This window comes from Typopeltis vanoorti, chromosome 17, assembly GCF_054136105.1.
Source record: "Typopeltis vanoorti isolate ZY-2024b chromosome 17, IOZ_Tvanoo_1.0, whole genome shotgun sequence".
Lineage (NCBI taxonomy): Eukaryota > Metazoa > Arthropoda > Arachnida > Uropygi > Thelyphonidae > Typopeltis > Typopeltis vanoorti.
Window position 1 is genome coordinate 51,994,554 of NC_143565.1, and position 22,337 is coordinate 52,016,890.

The 22,337-nt window shown below is 33.5% G+C and overlaps 1 protein-coding gene across 4 annotated transcripts in view; it reads left to right on the forward strand.

Moving 5' to 3' along the window:
- LOC150097387 (spectrin beta chain-like) overlaps positions 1 to 22,337 on the forward strand; it is a 795,721-nt gene that overhangs the window by 659,762 nt on the left and 113,622 nt on the right. For all 4 annotated transcript variants that reach the window (XM_090407783.1, XM_090407784.1, XM_090407785.1 and 1 more), the window contains exons 38-39: positions 7,752 to 7,836; positions 12,179 to 12,270. In XM_090407783.1, the coding sequence (XP_090263909.1) occupies positions 7,752 to 7,836; positions 12,179 to 12,270 (177 nt within the window). The remainder of the gene's footprint in view (positions 1 to 7,751; positions 7,837 to 12,178; positions 12,271 to 22,337) is intronic.

The window sequence follows — 22,337 nt, forward strand, 5'->3', positions numbered from 1 at the left end:
TTTTTCTAGTCCTCCTGGAATTTGTATTTATGGAAACAGTCATTTCTCTGTGTTTTGCAGTATATCTTCACAGGAATGATGCCCTCCTATATGATCTTCTAAGTGGAAAATTTATCAGGTGACTTGAATACATTTATTTTCCCATCTTATATGATTTAATGCTGCAGGAGTCACCTAAATACCTATCATGGAAACAATGATGTATGTAATACAGGTAACCCTCTTATAATGTGGATGTTAGGTTTTGCAGAAATGCCGTGTTATATAAATCGCGTTATGCGAGTCTCAGATCACATAGAAAAAGTAAGGTTATGTTATGAAATCGTTTTTTTTTTTTTTTAAATTATATAAACAATGACATATCCAACAAAAATATATTTTTATTTAATTCAGGTAAGTTAAGAAAACATATAAACTATGAAACAAATACATAGTATAAAAGTTTAAAAATTACAAATTGTACTTAAACTTCATTGTACATAATGCATAACTGTTTTAGGCAAAATAAAATAGTGCATATTTTAATCTTTCATACTTCGAGGATTTGAGGATTGGCTAATAAACACTGGTTTTGTCATGTAATCACCTGATGCATTACTACAAAACAGTAGAGTAATTCTATCTTTGGAAATTTTGAATCCAGGAGCTGATCTTTCATTTTTCGAAATATAGATGCGTTTTTGCACTTTTTTCCAACCCGGATTCATCCTCATTGAACACCTGGTCTGCACTATAAATGTTTATAAACTTTGGGAGTTTTTTGTTTAATAAGATTTCCATCCATAGGAATATTCTTTTCAGGCAATCTTCTATTGAAATCATTAGAGATTTCTCCATTTTTCCATTAGAATATTGCTTACACGAGCAACACGCTTTGCGCTTATCAATTGACCCAGCAATAAACACTTTCTCGGATTTTATGTTCATTTTGTTTGATTATTCGAATTATTGATTCATTTAAATTCAAAGTCCCTACATTGAAAGACAAAAAATCCTGGTTTTTCAACCAATCCAAGATTTTGAATATTTTTCTTCGAGAGAAATTAATTTTTGTGTTTTCAATGTTGGTTTTCCCTTTCGTTGCAGTTTATAGCCATTACATATTGTATGTAACTCACCAGAAAAAAAAGTGCTCAGCTTGAGATGAACACACTTATGATTTTTAATGCACTTTCCTGACACAAACGAGGACAATTTTCAACAATAAACGTTTTATACAGTAAACAATTGAGGTACGTGCGTGCTAAAGGGTATTTCCCTTAATATAAATTTGCTACTTATAATTGCATGCAGGATACAGGCAGACACAAATTTACGAAGATAAAATTTGATTTTTAAGTCGCGCGGTGAAAAACATATGAAAAGATAAAGGGTTACTACAATTTGTAGACCGTGTTGTATAAGTACCGCATTCAACAAGGGTTACTACAATTTTAGACCTCGTTATACGAGGGTTACCTGTATATTGTATTGTCTATCAACAACTGCAATTCCAAAAACATAGTTATGGTTTCCACAACATCCAAGATTTCTCTCTCTCAAAGCCATGGTAGAACCGTGAGTACTAAACAGCCAAAAAAAAGATCAAGACGTGGCGTATTTTATAGATACCAACTACATGAAATTTCATAGCTTTTAAACCTTCTAGAACCAAAGCCAGCTACAATGTAATGTATGTTGTTGCTGAACCCATGGCAGCTGCAGAAACTTTAGGGGAAAGATAAATTTACTAGGCTATCAGCAACATCTTGAAAGGACAACTGTTCAACTTCTATAACTGGATTAGAGCCATATAATCAGCCATTCATTGAGGAACTAAAAAGAGTATTTTTATTAAAGAGTACATAACAGTGCAGTGCAGTTTATTATCTCATAATGGAGGTCTGGTGACATCCATTATAAGATGATAAAACATCTATGGAGTTCCTTCTCTAACTTACAACAGAAAACTTATTGAGGAGGTCTTTCCAAATTCAGAGTATAAGCAAATTGTCAATGCCATCACAAAAAGCAAGAAAAGATCCTAAACAAGGAAACAGTTATCAACCTATCACTCTGACCAGATTTATGTGCAAGATATTGGAGAAAATTGTAGAGCCACATTTCTCTAGTATTTAGAAAGCAGTGCCCTTCTCTCCAAGAACTTTCATAAGCACTGTTCAACATTGAACTATTGGGTTCATTCAGAAATATATATGAGAGACTTTCCTAAAAGAAGAATATGTAGTTTCAATTTTCTTTGCCATGAAAAAAAGAAAAAAAAAGTTTAGGACACAAATGGGGGGGGGGGATGTTGCATATTAAAAGACCTCTATATTCTAAGTCTCAGGGATGTCTTCCTTTTTTCTTTCTTTCTGGCCAAGTCTTCTAATTAAGAAGCATGTTATTGCACTCTTATCACCAAGGATCTAGTAGTTTCCCATGTCTCTGTCTTAATTGTGACACTCTTTGATGTCAAAATAAACTCAATCGGTGAAAACTTTTTGTTAGAGTAGGCATTGCTCTCTGTGTTGATGACTTCACAATTTACAGTCATTCTTGTAACATGAAGGTCATTGAAAGGCAACTTCCTTCATGGGCTTTTAATAATAATAGGGTTGAGTTTTCTAGGATAAAAATTGTGTACACTTCTACTGAAAATACACTCTTCACCCAGGTCCAGAATTAAGGATAGGACAAACTGTTATCCCAGCAAGAACAGAAGCCAGCTTCTTAAGACCATTTCTTGCAAATATTCGACAGCGGAGAAAAGTGCATTGAATATCCTCTGCACTTTATCTTCTGCGGAATGGAGTGCACATCTATCTTCCTTGCTTTGCCTTTATTCAGTTGTTTGATCAGAGTCATAATCAAACTTTTGATTGATTTTAATTGAATCCTATCCATTATCAAGGTATGAATATATACTAGCAGTGTTTCTTTTTTTTTGGAGGGAGGGAGGGGGGGGAGCAGTGTGCAACTGTGTGGAGTACCAGAACCATTATTAATAGTGACAGATGACATACTTGAATGATGCAATACATTTAAAAATGTGTAATATTCAGTGATTTTTTTTTTAACTTATCTGTTATTCAAATAAGCTTAGTTATTTAATGAAATTTGCATTTTTCACTGTCTTAAGATATTTTCTACATAAAACTTTATATATATATATACACACACACACACACACACACACACACACACACACACACACACACACACACACACACACACACACACACACACGAGGATGGTCTGAAAAGTTCTTGGCCTCGACCATAGATGGCAACACTATTGGCAAGATTTTTTTTCCCTAAGTTGGTACATCTATCTGAAGCAAAAGTGTTGTCTGTATCCCTTGAAATGGATAAAATTGAGTATCATGCGGTTATAAAATTCTTTGTAAAAGAAGGTTTAACGCCAAAAGAAATTCATTCGAAGTTCATAAAAGTTTATGGGCACTCTTCTCCTTCGTTTTCGACAATTAAGAAATGGCTGCCTCATTTAAACGTGGCCGTAGCAGTCTTGAACATGATCCACATGAAGGACGTCCAAAAAGTGTAACAACACTAGAATTCATTGATCAAGTGCATGATATGGTATTGGATGACTGGTGAGTCAAAGTGCATGAAATTGCTGAGACTATAGGCATTTCAAAAGAACGTGTAGGATATATTTTGCATGAACAATTGCCACACTTGCTTACAGCAGATCAAAAATGCACTCGCATGAAAATCTCTGAACATTACTTGGAGCATTTTAACAAGAATAAATGATTTTGTGCATTGATTTATTACTATGGATGAGACTTGGATTCACTATTACACACCAGAATCCAAACAACAGTCAAAACAATGGACAGAAGCCGGTTGTTCAGCACCAAAGAAGACAAAGTCAGTTCCATCAGCCGGAAAGGTCATGGCATCGGTATTTTGGGTTGCTAAAGGCATTTTGTTTATTAATTATTTTGAAAAGGGTAAAACAACCAGGGAATATTATTTCGATCTTTTAACCAAACCAGATAAAAAAATTCTTGAGAAAAGACCAGGTTTGCAGAAGAAAAAAATCATCTTTCATCATCAGGACAATGCACCTGCCCACAAAAGTGTTTTGGCAATGAGAAAATTAAGGAGTCTGCACTATGAATTGTTGGAACATCCACTCTATTCCCCAGATTTGGCTCCTTCTGACTTCTATCTCTTCCCAAAACAAAAACTCTTCCTCTCTGGTCAGCTTTTTTCTTCAAATCAAGAGATGATTGCAGCTGTAGAGGGGGGGGGGGGTGCTTTTCAGATCTTACCAAGAACCATTACATGGATGGGATCGTGTTACTGGAGCATCGCTGGAATAAATGCATTAGTCTTAAGGGAGATTAACTTGAAAAATAAAAATAATTTTGAAATTATAAATTCATTTTTTTATTGTTAGGCTGAGAGCTTTTCAGACCACCCTTGTATTTTTAGAATTTTAACTGAATTTCATATATATATATATTAACACATTTATGGCATACCCATGTCTCGTGCGGAACTGTTTTTAGTGCTCAACAAAATTTTGCTTATGACTATACACTATGGTGTCTTTTGGGAAAGGTGTGTTTATAAAGAAATAAATGCAATTTAACATATGTTCTACTGTAATCATGTCATGGACTGCAGCTCAACTTTGTTTTGGTCAGTGTTGTTCTTAATAGAATGCATGGCTTTATTGAATTAGCATGACATTTGGAAGTTACTTATTTAATTTTATCAGCTCTCAGTCATTCCAACAATCACCTATAAATAATAAGCTGATTTCCAAAAATAGCATTTTTAATTAGATTAAAACTTTCTGGGATTACATTATTTTTTATTTATAATTTAAACAGAGACACAATATAATTTATTGTGTCTCTGTATAAATCAGTTTTCTTGCATGTGTATTATTTTCCTCAGTGCCATTTTTCTGTAAATTCATTATGGTCATATACTGATTTTCTGGCCAGGAATTGTTTTTTTTTTTTAATGCACTTCTTTTTTTTAACTTCATGTGTCCATCACATAGTTCTCATTATTTCATGTAACTTCACCATATGCTTTCCTGGCTGAATCAGTTAGTCTTCTTTTCTTCATATATTGCAATTAGTAAGATTCTCATTTTATACATTCTCTCTCTCTCTCTCTCTCTCTCTCTATAAATGTATACATGTTTTATTGGAGTATGTTAGTAATGACTAAACAGTAAGTCTGTGTTTCATCTTTATTCAGCTGTCTTTTCTGATCTTCTCTGAAAGTTCCTCCACTTTTCTACCTACACCATAGGTACATATAATTTGCATTATCTAATTTCCCATTTAAGAAATTTATCCTCTTGTTTAGAGTTGAATGTTACAGCTGCTTCCTCCTATTTCTTGAATAAATTCTTTTATACTTATTATTTAGAAAAACCTTTTCTACTTGGTTTCCTTGGTAATGCTAGCATAGAATTTTTGTAATTCTGCTGCTACCTCCACCCTCTTTTCTATTGACGATGCCTATCTTGAATTCAGTTGAATGTCTGACTTCCCATTGTTTGTCCTAGTTCACATATAAAATTCTTGGGTGAAAATGTGAAACCTGGTAGTTCCACCACTGGCAGGATATCTGTGTTAACATCATAATGTGTAGTAGTTTCAAGTACAGAATATAGTTTGGTTAACCAAATACCAAATTGTCAGATTTTCTTCTTTCATTCATCAATCCAAACAGATATGTGATTGGTAATACCACTGAAAAGTGAGGACCATAGAAATTTCAGATCAGAAACTAGCACCTCACATTTCTTACAGGTTATGGAGATAATGCATTAGTTGTCTTTGACTCTTAAGCAACTCTGTGAGATTACCTTAACAAAGTAATTCATCATTAATTTATGAAAAGTTTAAGATATTTGACTAGGGCCACCCATCAAATGAATGTTGAAAGTTTTTACACTTGGTTATACCATAAAGATGCCAAGAAATTATATTCTTGGTTTAATCCTTTATCGATATATAAGCAAACAAAGTTTGCATGTGAAGTAACTTCGTGACTGAGCAACTCATATATAGAGGCTAATGATTTCACATAACTTGCCTTGGTATTCCATAATATAAAGTACATATCCTTACAGGAAGTGGGAGCGAGACCTAGAAGTGATACCAAGATTGAAGTAAAAAAAAAACTTGTTGCCAGAAGCTTATGACAAAATGCCTAAGTTGAATACCACTGCACTATAAAAGAAAGTAGGGGAGCATAGCAATAACTAAACAAAAGTGTTTTTCATAAAAGAAAAGTGGTACATGAAGTGATAATCTGCAAGCTGTTCAGTTATGAATGTCAGCCAGCTCAATTTAGAACAAAAGCAACAGCAACAAAAAGGTGTCTTCCTATTTATTAATGAAGATTAGTGTATTAGCATTAAAACTTATTTTAGTAAATATATGGTTATTTGGGAGTATATATCCATCATTATAAAAATCATCACCAGACTGAAACCACTTAAAGACCGTTAAGTGGGTTTAATGCTTATAGATTAAAGCAAAATTTTCAGTTATTTAAATATCATCATTTAGAAGCACTGACAGAGCCCGTGTAGCTCAGTGGAAGTGATGTTTGCACTCCATGGCACTTGACCGCGCTAATGAAGACTTCAAGTCTACTGCACAACTAGAGAATCATTTTCTAAGCCTTTTTCAACCGGTTCCCTAGGTCAATCTCTGGCACAGGCAATCGGGTTTTTCGATTCGTAAACTCAAGAAAATTGACCATCGAACCCGCACTATTTTCAGACATAAATATTGTGTTAGGTTTGGGGACCACGAGATGGATGGCATTCATTATCCATCTCTTCACTGCATGGCGATTAACTCAGAGATAGCCTTGGGCCAGCTATCTCTGATTGGCTGCAGTGAAGATTGAACTGCCCACTCAGTCTCCAAAAGTTAGATTTTTTGTAGAAACACTGGCTACCTTTGGTACAATAGTCATCTCAGAATGGAACTTTTATAATAGGTGTGATTTTATATTGAGATCTGCGTATTGCCTCTTATTTAACATATTTTAGGGGCTTGACTTCCTTTATAGATTTCTGGGTAACAAAACATAGAAATTATTAATAGTTCCATGAGATCGGGAGAAACCATCGCTTCTATGTCTTGTAGCTATTATATTCAGTCAACTTTTCTTTTCATTGTTTACTGTCATCATCATAATGCTTGATCACAACATTTCTAATGACAGATTTATGGCTGCTAATAATTTAAAAAATTTTCTTTGATTCAAGAAGAAAGACATTTGTGGCTCAAATTATAACAAAAAAAAAAAAAAAAAATGTGAAAAGTGTTACTTTATTAAACATGCCCAATCATGCTATGGGGATTGATATGAAATTTAAAAAAAATTTTTTAATTCATTGAGGCATTTTTATAGGAATATAATAAGGTAAACTTAGAAACAAGAATTGATGAAATTTCATAATTAAAAACATCAGTAATAAGCTGTAGACAGTATGTATTTATAATGCCCCCCCTTCCGACATAACAGTTTATTCTTGTGATACCATATAATGTCATGTAATAATTGATAAACAAAAAGACATTAAATTTGTACTTTTATTTTGAATATTTGTAAATGATATTATGCATAATTTCATTTAACAAACCATTTTTGAGTTCCTCAGACATGTTTCACTATTTTAATTGTATTTTCATTAGCAGTTATTTTTTTTTACACAGTTTTAATGTTGTAGTGGTTGGGTAAATATTTTTGTAGATCAAAGAGAAATTATACTCTTTAACGATGCAACGCACATGTATGATGAACCGGTGGGAAGAAAGATGGGAGCACCTGCAGTTGAGTAAGTATTTTATTTAGGGCATTTTTTAATCATTCATTTTCTTTATTTTTATTTTATTTTGAAAAATAACTAAAAATAAAAATTAATAATTTTCTTTAAGTTTTGGTAAGCTGTTTCCTGTTTTCTATTTTCCTAAGTATTTATTGTGAAATTGCTAAGTTTCAAACATCAAGTGCTATTTTTGTTTTATTTGATTATCAGGAAAGTTTTTAATTTCATTTTATATATAAAAACTATTTATGTGGGGTAAATCTGATCCTTGTTTCACATGGCTATATGCTTCATGCCACTATACTTAGCAAAGCATAGTTCAGAACATAGTTGGTTGTACTCCATTGTGACAGCATTTGTACATCAGTCCTAATCCACTTATCACTTTATAATATATGCTTACAAATTTTTCACTTGGGTATATTATAAATTAAACATACCAAAAAATTAATTTCTTGTTTTCATCCTTTATCCAAGTATGAGGGTGGTCTGAAAAGTTCTCAGCCTCGACCATAGATGGCAACACTATCGGCAAGATTTTTTTTTTTTCTAAGTTGATACATCTGTCAGAAGCATCCATGTGAAATATCATTTCACATGGATGCTTCTGACAGAAATTAGACAACAGAATTGGCAAAGATAGTATAGTTGGAAGTCAACTGGATAAATTTATATGGAATAAGAGGGGAAATTAGTCAGAACATTAATCTAGCTGAATACTAATACTTAGTATTCTGTATATGCTTGCCCAGTACGCTCCCATTAATGAATACAGCTTTAGTGCTGTACCCCTGATCTGGAGAGGTTCTAAATCTAGTAGTATGTGTAACATATCCAAGAGAGGGGAAAATAGTAGTTTCTGCTCTGGAAACCAGTATTATCCACTTTAAGCCTCCAGTAAGTAAGGTAATGTTCCATTAGGCAGTGAAGATCTTTCATTTAGTGGTCTATTTGCATTTTACCCATCTAGATTTCAGTCCTGTCAAAATCAATTTTGATTGTGTTGATAATTTGCTTGTAGCTGTTTTGAACTTTAGGCATTAAAGGAAGCTGGATCAGTCATATTAACAATCAGTGGTATGATCAATGTTACCCCTGTTACTCCTGTTAGCAGTCCACAAATTCTTAACCTGTCTTCATAATCTGTATTCCACAATCCTGATATCATTTTTAAACTTTTCATTGCACTCGCTCTCCCCACTATATCAGAATCACCATAGAAACTAGGAGACCAGACACACACGATAGTTCAAGCGAGATCTGGTCAAAGTTAAATGTAAGCAAGCAAAGTTTGCACGCAAAGTATCTTCACAACTAACTACTTGTATATAGATTCTAATGACTTCACATTCATTAGACCCTGGAGGATGTGTGCTTTGCATTCTGGGATATTAAGGCAATTAATGTGAAGTCATTAGCCTCTGTATACAAGTATCCCAGTCGTGAGGATACTTAATATGTGAACTTTGTTTGCTTAAACTTCGATAAAAGGTTAAACAAGGATGCAATTTCTTGGCATCCTTAATTTAATTTTCAGCCATTTTGTAATCCCAGTTATGAGATGGGGATCAGAGGCAAAGCCAGTAACATCAAAAAATAGTAGAAAAAATGAGAAAATCTGAATGCAAGATGGAGAATGCTGTTAAATATTAAACTTCAAGTGGATGAAATATAAGAAACAAAGATGATGGATATAGAAGAGATTTTAAAATAGAAATGGATGTGCATGAAGAAAAAAATTATTGGACAGGCCATATCTCATGAATAAAAATGATCACTGGACAATGACAATTATCCTTTGGTGACACCATATGAAGGAATACTTCAGGGAAAAGATAGGGATGACCTAGTGGAGATGGTTGGAGAATGGTGGCAGGTGATAGTCTTTTGACAGAGCGAAATGGAGAAGCCTATAACCAAAAATGGTTTTAAAAAAAAGTATTGGTCTGTAGCAGAATTTTTAAGCACAGTGATTAAATAATTCCATTGTGTTAGATCCTAAATGAAGGAAGCTTGGAAAGAAATCATTCATTTGGAATCTAACATATAAAACTTGCTGACAAAGAAAAATACCTGCACATCAGCTGTAATTAAAAGTGAAACTTCTTCACTTTATGTAAAGTTTGTATTCTTTATTTCAAGTGCCTTATATTTAAGCTGATGTGATTATATTAAGATTTCATTTTTAAGTATGTCCGAAAAGAGAGATAATCTGATTTAAATTTAAGCCTCACTTAAGCTATGTAAAATTTACTGTGAGTCATCTAAAAAGTTGTTAAATAATAATTCTTGGAAGGCATAAAGCTGCACATGTACAGCGTAACACTAGCGGCTATAGCCTACTCGGAAAATTACGTTGCCATGTATTCTGTGAATCCAAGTATAACAGCGTCGTAAAACGAAGGATGAACCCAAAGGGGTGAAAAGATAAGGGCCGTGTGCAAAAAAGGAGACTGAGAAAAGAGGGCACTCTATAGAAGAATATAAGGGGTTGAGCCAGTATCGGTTTCGCGTGGGGGGGGTGAAGTCTGTGATAAGATGTCGGACTGTGAGCGTTCTTAAAATGAAGTAGGATTCCATGCAAAGCTGAAGGTAAAAATTCCAGTCCTACCAGAATCAAGCCGTCGCTGAAAAGTCCCATCGAACTGTTCCTGAAACGCAAAGATTTGAGTCCGTTTTCGGCAGAAGGAATGAAGATAACGTAACCCCTACATTGGCCTATGGACAGCCAATAGATGAGAAGTATCCAGACATACACGTGGTGTAGAACGATGCGGAAAAAGCTCGGTAAGGTGCAATTACTCTAATTTTGTGTGAAAGTTCATTAGAAGAGAGAAGATTGTTTACGAATGTGAAATTAAGAACTGTATTCTAAAGAACTCTGTGGACAGTCTCTATTTAGAAAGTTAACCTCCTTTGAGAGTAAGAAAAATTGTTTGGAAGAGATCTTTTGTAATTTTGTATGTGATAGGATTAACTTAATGCAATAAGAATAGTAGAATTTAGCATCTTAGTGACATTAGAATGTTTGTTAGTTTTCTCTTACGAGTAATACTACTGAAAGGAATTTAGCTTAACTTCATATCAATTGCTATCTATATCCCAATGTGCAATTACTGTGTTTAGCATGCCTTATAAGATTTAATTAGTTTAGAATGTGTTAATCTCTTAGTTCGAGTTTTATTTAGTATTGAGCATAATTGAGTATATGAATTTTGTATTGTGTTTTAGATATTCCAATAAACATGTCGTATTTACCTGAGCCTGAATCATGCCTGATTACAATTCCAACTTACTACTTATAAAAATAGAACCTATTTTGGCGGGAAGGATTTAGAGAGTGAATATAAATATAGATTTAGGTCACAACTGCAATAATCTGAATCTATACGGCAGTTTAAATAGGATATTGTGTAAGAAAGCTAAGAATCTAGTATTGTTTCCCTGAGTAAGGATCTTTTCTACTATAGGATACTGGCTGGCGCAGCAAAATATAAATTCGCCAGTATCCGAAGAGGAAACAATCCTAGATATAAGAATAAAATTAAAGTAAGAGAAGAAAGAATAAATAACGAAAGGTGAATATATAACAATAGGGCAGCCGGTAGGATTTTGATTGTATAAGGTTTTAGGTAAGAAAGGATAGATTTAAGTAAACAACTAATTAAGCATAAAACATCGAAAAGCATCGATTTAACGATTGCTAATTATGCTGCCATAGAGAAAGATATTCATAATAAGTGATATAATCTCAGCAGTAGGCATGGTATTCTAGCAACAAGATAAAAAATGGCAAAATCCATTATTAGTTAGGAATAACAAAGGAATAATACTTCCAAAGGAAATTTTCTGTGTGATCTGGAATACTAGAGTAATTTTATATCAAGTTACCTGTCTCCATATACAAATTTTTTACTCATGCTTGGATAAGAGATGAAAACATGAATATAATTTTATCTCCCAACATTTTTAAATGGAAAGCAGTGAATTTTATTTTTTAGTCTTGAAAATTGTCTGTTATATCCTTTTGACATATTTTGAATACATTTTGTAATATAATAAATTTTCAATGTGGGACTTTTGTTTCTTGTTGGCCATAGAAGTAACTGAGTCTGACATTTGAGAGAAGACAGCTGTGCTAACTAGTTTGAGTCAATTTGTACATGGTTATTTTGAATGGGAAGCAATAACTTGTAAACTTGATTAAACAGGCAATTCTTAAACAAAACTTGAAGTGAGAAGGGACAAAGACTTACAGTTCTTTGTTTGTCGTTCCAAGTTTATCATTCTGTATATTCATAAGTACAAAGCGTAAATTTATCCATTTTTACTTATTCTTTTTTTTTCCCAGTTTTGGAAGTCTATCAATTTGCTAGAGATGCTGCTGTTGCTGAGGCATGGCTTCTTGCTCAAGAACCTTATCTGTTAAGTAGAGAAATGGGAGTAAGTTTTTTTTTTTTTTTTTTTTTTTTTTTTTTTTTTTTTTTTTTTTTTTTTTTTTTTTTAGTGTAGAATGATAAAATGTATATATAGTTATATGGTGTATGTATGTATGTATATATATTATCTTATCCTTTATCTGGTAGTGCATTATGTTAGTCTGTGATACCTAATAATATGTAGTGTTAAATGAGAAAATCTGCACCTGATTAAATTACCAAATGCATAACTGAAACAGATACATGAAGTTTAACTTTTATTAAATAAGCCTTGCATAGCAAAAATACCTTAGCATATTTATCGATAAACTTTGGATAGTGATCATCAGTAAAAATGAAACAAAATATTGCTTCTTCACTCAGTATATATATATATACATACATATAACAAAAGGGTTTACAAATTATAATTATGAATAAAATTCCTGAAATATTGAAATAATTTCTTAATGTAAGTTTTTAATTAGTTTCTAAAAAAAGGGGGGAAAATCATAAATCATGATTACATTTAATTATCACATGATGTAACATATGCTCAGACAAACATTTTGGTGTTTTAACTTATATTTGTGTTGAAAACGCTCAACACTGTGAGACTCACTTCTGTCTCTTGCCAAATTGTATTGGCAAGAAGAGATCACAAGAGACATTAAAGTGGCCATTTAATTGGCTGCTCTGATCCTTGGACCATACTGCCAGTCATTTCAGTCATCCTTTAGTATATCTGGAGTGCTTATAGATCAGAGCTCAGTAACTGGGATGGACCTCCATGTAGCCTTTCATGGAATGTGGAGAACTAACTTGGGTTTCTAACCTGATGTTGTCTAATCCTCACCTTCTTGTGGTGCACTCCATTTATAAATATCTACCTGAATACTGAACAAACAAGGATGGGCTGGAAATTTGGGATTGTATTCTTATTGTCTTAAACCAGAATAAAATGATAACAAAACATGATAGAATTTCATTTCCAGTTAAACAAGACTCCTACTGTTTTTTGTCAGGGAATGAGGATGAATAGTGAAAAGTCAGTTACTGGATAAACTCCAACTCAAAATTAGCAAAATTCAAGATTTGTAGCATTAGTCATCAATGAAAAAGAAGTGGAACTGATATAATCAGCATAATAGGTGAAACAAAGAAGACAAAAACATGAGAGATCCTTTTAAATAACAAATACGAGATGTTATATTCAGTCATAATGAACAAGAAGGAGTAGCTATAGCATTCAACATTAAACATGAAGACAATCTTCTTGAATGGCATGCAACATCAAATAGAGTAATGTGGGCAAATATCAGAATGCAGAACTGGACAATGGGACTTATTTGTGCCTCGGGTACCACGGAAGGTTTTACTAGGGAAGAAATGGAGGAATTTTTTGAGGCATTTGAGAAGGGAGCTGACACAACGAAAAAGGAAAAGTTAGTCTTTATTAGAGATCTAAACAGCAGAGTAGGAAATGATTATTAGATATACAGAAATGTTTTTTTTTTTTTTTTTTTTTTTTTTTTTTTTTTTTTTTTTTTTTTTTTAATTTGGAGAGGTATCTGCTCAGGACATTTACTAGTTATTACTAATGCTATGTTTTTTAAATTTGGAGAAGTACCTGCTGGATTTCTGCTCAGGACATGGACTAGTTATTATTAACACTATGTTCCAACATTAAAAAATGTCCAAATTCATAGAGTGAAGATGCAAGAAATAAAAAGTTTCATTGGCTATGTTATAGTTGATAGCAATGTATTCCCATTGGTTCAGGACATTAGAGCATACAGAGGATTTGAAATTGGAAGTGATCACCATTTAGTTTTGAGCAAGATAAAATTGAATTTCATACTGAAAAGAAGAGTATGTAAGAAAGTTTTAAAACAAATTAAAGATGAACAGTTTTCAGATATGAACTCCAAAGTAAACACAAATATTATTCAAGAAAAAATGAAAGAGATTGAAAACAGGAACCAAACCCTGGAGATTTGGTGGCAAATGCTGAAGTAAACATCGATTGATTCAGCCAGAGAGACATGTAGTGAAGTTGTCTGGAAGGAGAGACAAATCAGAACTCCATGGTGAAGTCAGTATGTCTGGCATGACATACTAAATTCGAGCCAATTTTAAAATGCCATGCATGACAGATAGCACCATTCTGTGTGGAGCTTAGTACCAGTTTCAACTCTCCACCTGCGTCATTTAGTTGGAGGCACTCGTTTGTCTAACATGTGGTACGCTAAATGGCTGTAATGTTAAAAATTGATTACTGCACTGTGATAGTTTTTCACCGAAGAAGAGCTTTCTCTAAGTGCTATCAAACAGCAATTGGATGGTGTTTATAAGGAAGCTTCTTCATATTCTGCCATCAAGGAATGGGCTCCTAATGGTGGGCCTGTGAAAGTGATGACTGAGCAAAATGTCTCTCTTGTTGAGTAGGAACTGCTCAATGACAGATGCTCAAAGAAATCTCAGCAAGGTTGGGACTTTCTATAACAACCATCTTTCACATCATTCATGAGAAGCTTCACGTGATGAAGGTCAGTGCAAGGTGGGTGCCCCAACTTCTCTCTTCATTTCAGAAAGTGCATCATGTGACCTGTTCCTGAAAGTTTTTAGAGCTTTGCTTATGAAATCAGAGAGAATGCTGGAATCCATTGTAACTGGGGATGAAACCATGATTCTCTTTCCAAAAGGGAATCCATGGAGTGACACAAACCAGTTGAAGCACCGCCAAGTCTGCCAAGAAGATCATAGCAACAATTTTTTGGGATTGCTAGGGGAATTCTCTTGATTGACTTCAAGGAAAGGAAAGGAATACCACTGTAAATGCAGAATGTTATGCTTCACTCCTGCACAAACTGTGTGATGGCATAAAGGAGAAGAGACAATGAACGCTGAGTCATGGTGTTTGCCTGGTTCACAACAATAGTCTAGTCCAGTGATAGCGAACCTTTTTACCCAGGTGTGTCAAACATCTTTTTTTTTAAATATTGATGTTGTTGATGTGCCACTTGCATACATGCATTATAAATTTAACTACATAATCATTGATGACTTATACATATCATATTGCTATTTATATAAATTTAACTACATAATCATAGATGGTGACTTATACATATCATATTAAGCTATTTATTTATTTAATAAATAAATAGCTTAATATGATATTGATATTGATATAAAATCTATGAATTCATATTATACAATTAATTTAATAAAGTAAAATTACAAACTTACATTACATTTAATGACATTTCTGTTGCTGAGTACTGGAAGAAAGTTGCTTTATAGAAGGGCTATATTGTGTACTTTTTAATGCTACACAGGCAGCGCTCATATCATTGCTCAGTCTATTTCTCCCTTTTGATTTGATATTATTTAAGGCAGAAAATAGTTTCACAAGAGTATGTAGAAGAGAAAATTATTAGAAGAGCTTTAGCTCTAACTACAAAATAAAATAGAAATAGGCTAACTATAAAATATAATTCTTTCAATGAACTGAAACCTACCTTTGCCTTAACTGAGAGCAATCTTACACGATTTATCGCAGTTTTTTCATCAGAATACCAATATTTTTCAACATCCAAGGTGTGTCGGTGCTGACATGTGTCATAGGTTCGCCATCACTGGTCTAGTCCATATGGCTATTGTTGCAGAGGCTGCAGTGGAGGGCTGTGGATTTTTGGAGATTGAACTCTAAGCCTAAATCTAGCACCCAGTAATTACCACCTCTTCTCAAAACTGAAGAAAGACCTTTGAGAAAGAAAATTTTGCAGATGACAATGAAGTGAAAGATGTAGTTTTAGGCCATTTTGCAGACGAAGGTGCAGACTATTTTTTTATGTGCATAGAAATGTTAATTCAAAGATGTGAAAAGTGTGTTCAAGTAAAGGGAGATTATGTTGAAAATTGACACACTTGTTTTCTTTCTATCACCTCTAAAAGTTAGTCAGGCCAGAAACTCATTGAACCACTCTTGTATATCATTGTGTGCTCTTAGAGAATGCATAGAATGTTAAAAAAAAAAAAAAAAAAACACGAATGCACCTGAAACAAGCCAAACAAAAGTCATGCGAAAACTTTGGTAAGAACATTGAAAATAAATATCAGGAAGGTGTCAAAATATTCTGGAGGTTATTGAAAAAGCTTAAAAACAGAAGAAAAAAGTACTGTTAAAGGATAAGAGATGATAAAAGTGACAGAAAACTGGAGATCAAGATATTCTTGATATATCTTGATCTCTGAATTAAATTACTCTGAAATACTCTGAAAGATGAAACAAGCAATGACACTTCGTGGTAGAAAACACGCAGCAGGCATGCAATCAGGAATACATATCAACGCTTGAAAATAGAAAAAGTCATTAAATACCAGAAACGTGCAAAGGCACCTGGAGTAGATGAAATTCAACTAGAAAATGCTCATATATGGAGGTATAAAGGTTTTATAGTTGCTGCACTGTATAATTCAGAAGACCTGCCAGATTTTGGACGATAGGAGTAGAGCTCTTATAGAATCCATCTGAAAAAATGAAAATAAAACTGAATATGAGAATTACAGAAGTATTTTTCTACCGATTATTCCTGGCAAGAGTTACGCAAGTATACTAGAAGAATTGCTAAGAAGTAATAACTTCAGTAAATGTAAACGAAAATAAGTATACAATGTTTCAAGGTGATATGAAGAGTGTTTGTCTGCTGCTCCAAATATTCCTTAGATTCTTCCCTCTTCTCATACAGTAAAAATCAGATTTTTACTGTATGAGAAGAGGGAACACCATAGGGATATTTGGAGCAGCACTTCTAGAAATTTTCTAAAAATTATTGATTCATATTGAAAAGAGCAGGTCAGTTATTTAATGACCCATCCATCTCTAGTTCATTACTCTTTTACATGTACAGTATAGTCAGTTTTTTAATGTGACTTTCATCCATGAAAAGATCATATACGGATCATGCAGTTTTTAATACTGTAGTTTTGCTAAGCTTAACTAACCCAGTCTTCCTGCTTCAGGCCTGAAGTAAATATGGTTGTCCTTTCACTGGGTAACGAAAATCATCTATCACCTAAAGACAAAGTGAAGGGGAAGAAAAAATTGTTGTTGTGAGTTTAGAGTTGATCTATGAGGGAGGACAAGTGTTCATCATAATGAACACTTGCTCTGGAAAGATTTATTATAATCAATGCAAACAGCGGAAACCGAATATATGTTTTAAAAATAATGGGGTGAATTTGTTGTATTTCTTTGTGGCCACGAAGATGCCGTGGTGGCAAAGGTGAAACAGTAGCATAATAATTTATTAACTAAATAAATTTAGTTAGTAATTATTATCTCAAAATGTAATTAAAGAGCACTATGAGTGATAACAGTGTCCACGTATCCATATCAGACCATTAAAGAATGGTGTAGAGATCAAAATTTAGTGTTATAATTCTGAATATTGTAGATATTTTGTTGATTTGTATAGTGTAAGGTTTATCAAAGTAGGAAGAGAACTGCAGTGTGCTGTGATTCGCAAAACAAAGGACTGGATGTCAGAGAATTTAGTCTAACCCTGGCATTAGTTTTAAAAAAATTTGAAGAAGAAAGATTTGTACACCATCACATGCAACTAGAGAAAAAGCTGATAACCCACTTGTAGAAGACAGTCTGTATGATGGAAGCTTATTTAATAGGCTTTTGTGATAAGTATGATTAGTTGCTTTAGTGATATCTAGAGCAACTACTCTAGATAACTAAGCAAGCAGATTTATTAAAAACCAAGTTACTTGACTGTGACCTGTCATGAGCTTTACATGAAAGGGAAGATGGTATGGGATAATCAATATCCACAGTATACTTGACTTCTCTTCTTCACTAGTGAAGAAGAGATCTAGTATTTGATAGTTAAATGTATCAGTTAAGCATGTGAACAGTTTCTGTGAGATCATTAGTAATGTCACATACCTTTGCATCTCTGCTTGTTGAATCAATGCAGTTGGAGAAGAAAAATTATTTGGAGTTGTGAACATTAAGCAAGCAAAAGAGAGAGTGTATGATTTTGATAGATTGATGCAGGGATTTTTAGCCAAAGAAGATTATCTAGAGGAGATTCTAAGTTAGAAACTATCTGATGTGATATGGCTCAAATACCACGACCTTTGAGAAATGAGTCAAAGAGCACATAACTGGAAAAAGCTAGATGAATGATGCAGAATAATCAGTTGAAATTTCAGTTTCTAATTGAAAAACCTATGGATCTTTTCACATCAGGTTGAAATTAAGAGACCACATATAATATACAGTTGGCTCTCACTAAAACAAATGCATAAGGACCACAGGAATGAACAACTTTTATTATGGATGTTTCACAGTATTTTTTTTATACTGCAAAAAACAAAATTAAACAAAATCTTATAGCCATTTTTACAAACTGAAACAAGATTTAAACTGACAGCATACAAATGTAATAAATTTGAATATCTCTTTACTAGTGAATGAATCTAGAAGCAGCTATCTACAAACATGTAAGGGAAACAATCAACTACCTGCAGTGAACAGCCATATCAATATGAAAAATTTCCAGCCTGGTTGGCCGAGTGATTAGTGCATCCACTCTCCAGCCAAAAGGCTGCAGGTTTGAATCCCGCCATGGGCATGGATGTTTGTGATTGTCTGTGAAAATAGTGGTTGGCGATAGATGATGAAGGTAGTTGCGGTTGGTGGAGTGGTGGAGATGGAGAGTCGTAAAGCAGGTGCTCTATGACTTAAACTTTGCCAAGAACAGTTTAAAAATTGAATTTTATGTATCCCATACAAAAGAAATAAAATTTCTCCCCCAACTCATTTTATTATTGTACAGACATCCCATGTGGTCCGAAGACTCATTCTGGGAGATCCAGACCATCTACACAATGTCATACCTATCCTTGAACCGTTAACAGACCGAGCACTCAACACTGGCAATCCATTCCATTCATTCATTCACTCTGCAAACAAAAAATCTAGTCCTCACACCCTTACTAACTGCACCCCTCTAACTTGAATTCATCCACTCTAATTGCTTTAGTTTCCTTGCCTTTGTGCTTCTGCACTCTTGGAGACCAAGCTGTCTCTAGACAACTTACTCTGCATCCATTAAGTGCAGAGTAAGTCCATCAACATTATGCAGTTCTTCTGTCCGTAAAATTCAGACCATAGGTCTATTTACAGATTCGACATCATTTTATTTGCTATCAGTGCCTTCTCAGTTCACCTCTATCATAGCATGGCAGGCAAATTACAATGTTCACTCTCTCTCGCTTCTTTTTTGCTTCTTTCGGTAACTCAGTTAGAAACTTCTAACATTATAAATAATACCAAAGCAGCAACTAGCATCCTCAACAAAACAGAACTGGCAGCTTTCAAATCATGATAATGTGATTACAGATAAAAATTAGTGCTACCTGTTGTTTCAAACTTGTCAATATACCTACAAAAATTGAATTAATACATCTGAGAACAAAACACATCAACTTGTTAAATTTAATCCAACAACTAACCAGAAGACTAAAAAGAAAAGCATAGAATTATTTAATTAGCGTTGATTCATGGCTATCGTCTGCTGTTTAAAAAAAAAAAAAAAAAAAAAAAAAAAAAAAAATTTGCCACTCTCAAGAAGATTTAACAAGAATATAATATAATTTCTTGGTATATCTAATTTAACACCATTACACCTGTTCCCTAAGAATTTATGGTTTTCTTAAGATATATAACAATAACATGCCATATTGACCAATACTATAATTGGTCAATATGGCATGAAAGTATAATTATTATGTATCTCCATGGAGTCAGAAAACTCATCACAGGAGGCCTACACTATGTATGATATGTATTCATGTCATATGATAGGAATTCATTCACTGTCAGGGTGCTCACAGCTACCTCTGGCAATCCATTCCACTCATTCAGCATTCTCCAAGCAAAAATCTAGATTGCACGTCCTTACTGACCACATTCTTACATAGCATCCAGAGTTGACTCCTTGTTCCCTCCCTGCTCATCATGTATAGAATTTCTTTTGTGTCATTGTTATAGATCCCCTTTAGTAACTTAAGTGTCTATAATTCCCTTTCTTCTACCTCTGCTAAACTCTGCAACCCACACACCTTCAATTTATCCTCACAGGAAGCATTCCACACACTTATAACCTGCTTGGTCACTCATCTTTGTATCCTGTCTACCACCAAGGTGACCGAATCATAATAGTCAAGATGCAGCCAAATCATAGACTTATCAGTGTGTTCTTCAACATTCAAGTAATCATTTCAACTATTTTGCCAACTTTTATAATAAACCCTCTGTCCACCATCAGCCCCATTGGTTTTCTGAAATTCCAGTACCATCAGCAGGATACACAGTATGTAATCTTTTTGTCCTGAAGTGCATGACACCAGATTTGTCGATATTAAATTGACAATCATTATCCTTTGCCCACACTACAATTGATTCAAATCATTCTGCAGGATATTGACTACTGCCCTCTCCAGTTTTGGATCATTGGCAAACAACTAAATATCTCTCTCTTAAATCATTCCCTATATCATTAATATGCAAATTAAACAGCAGTGGCCCTTGAGATACTCCCACATCATCCTCATTCGTCTAGATCATAGGTTCCCAAAGTGGGCGCTGAAGTCTTCTAGGGGGGGGGGGGCTATAGTGGGATCAGAAGCATTTGGGGGCAGTCTAGGGGGCGGTGGCTCTTTATAGAAGAAATTAATAATATATATTTAAAAATTAATTATTTTCGTGATTTTGCGATTAGATAATATTTAAAATTTAAATATTGCATTTTAATTCATCTTATGCCCGTCTTACACAATAAATTTTTTTATCAATTTTCTATTTCAATTATTTAATCATTTGAAAATTTACCATGTCAGATAGAAATAGATGTCAATTTTCTATGTCAATGAGAAAATAGAGCATGTGTATATGTGTGTATAATAGGTTATGTTTACAGTAGCAAATATATTCGTTATATTTCATTTCAAAATATATATAAAATATATAAAACCACTTTTCTAATTGATTTGTACAAAAATAAACCATATTTTATATAAATTAATATTATGAATAAAAATAATAATGGCAAGAAAGAAATAAAATCGTAAATTTTAGTTAGCCTAGTTAGTACTAACTTATATTACTAACTAGAGGAAAAAACAAAGCAAATATTATTCGAAACTTATTATACTGTTTTCTGTGGTTATATTTTGTAGGTTTGTTGTTTATGTCTTGTGTAATTATTTTACTTATTAATTATTATTTATAATTATTCAGATAATGTCGTGGTTGGACAAACAAAATGCGCTTGCGTGCAAAATAAAAAATTGAAAGTGTCATACAGGATATTTTAACTTCTATTTTTTATATACTTAAAAAATTTATTCATTTTTTGCCATTGTAAAAATTGATCGTGCCATACAGGCTTTAGTCTATCCACGCAACAGACGAGTCTTAACTAGTAGTATGTCGGTCAACTATTACGTAGGTAATTCACTCAATTCAGCATGTTCTGACAGGAATATGGGTGCTTGCAGTGACTTGTTCAAAGCATGAGTACGATGGTATCGCAAACAAGTCAATGCATGCAAGTCGATTCGGACTAGCAGTGGTTTAGGAATAGGTTTCATTATTTTTTGTGTGCTTTGCCAGCAATCATCAGTCGAAAGTGTGATAGATAAGTGGAGTCATACAAAGTGTAAATTAAATATTTTATTTTGTGAATATTTTAGCAAATTTTATTACTTCATTATGTCTGAATATAAGAAGAAATGTCTACAGTATAGTATTGAGTATTTGAAATATGGTTTTATTCAGTCTCCTACAAACCAGTTATTACTCATGTGCTTGATTTGCCAAAAAGTGTTTTCAAATGAAGCAATGAAGCCTTCTAGGCTACAAGAGCATTTGACTAAAATGCATGCTGACAAAAAGGATAAAGATTTGTCCTATTTTCAAGTACTAGAAGAAAAATATTTTAAACGTCTAACTATGTCAAAACTTTTTACGTCGTCCACTAAACAAGATAATGACGGATTCAAGCTTCT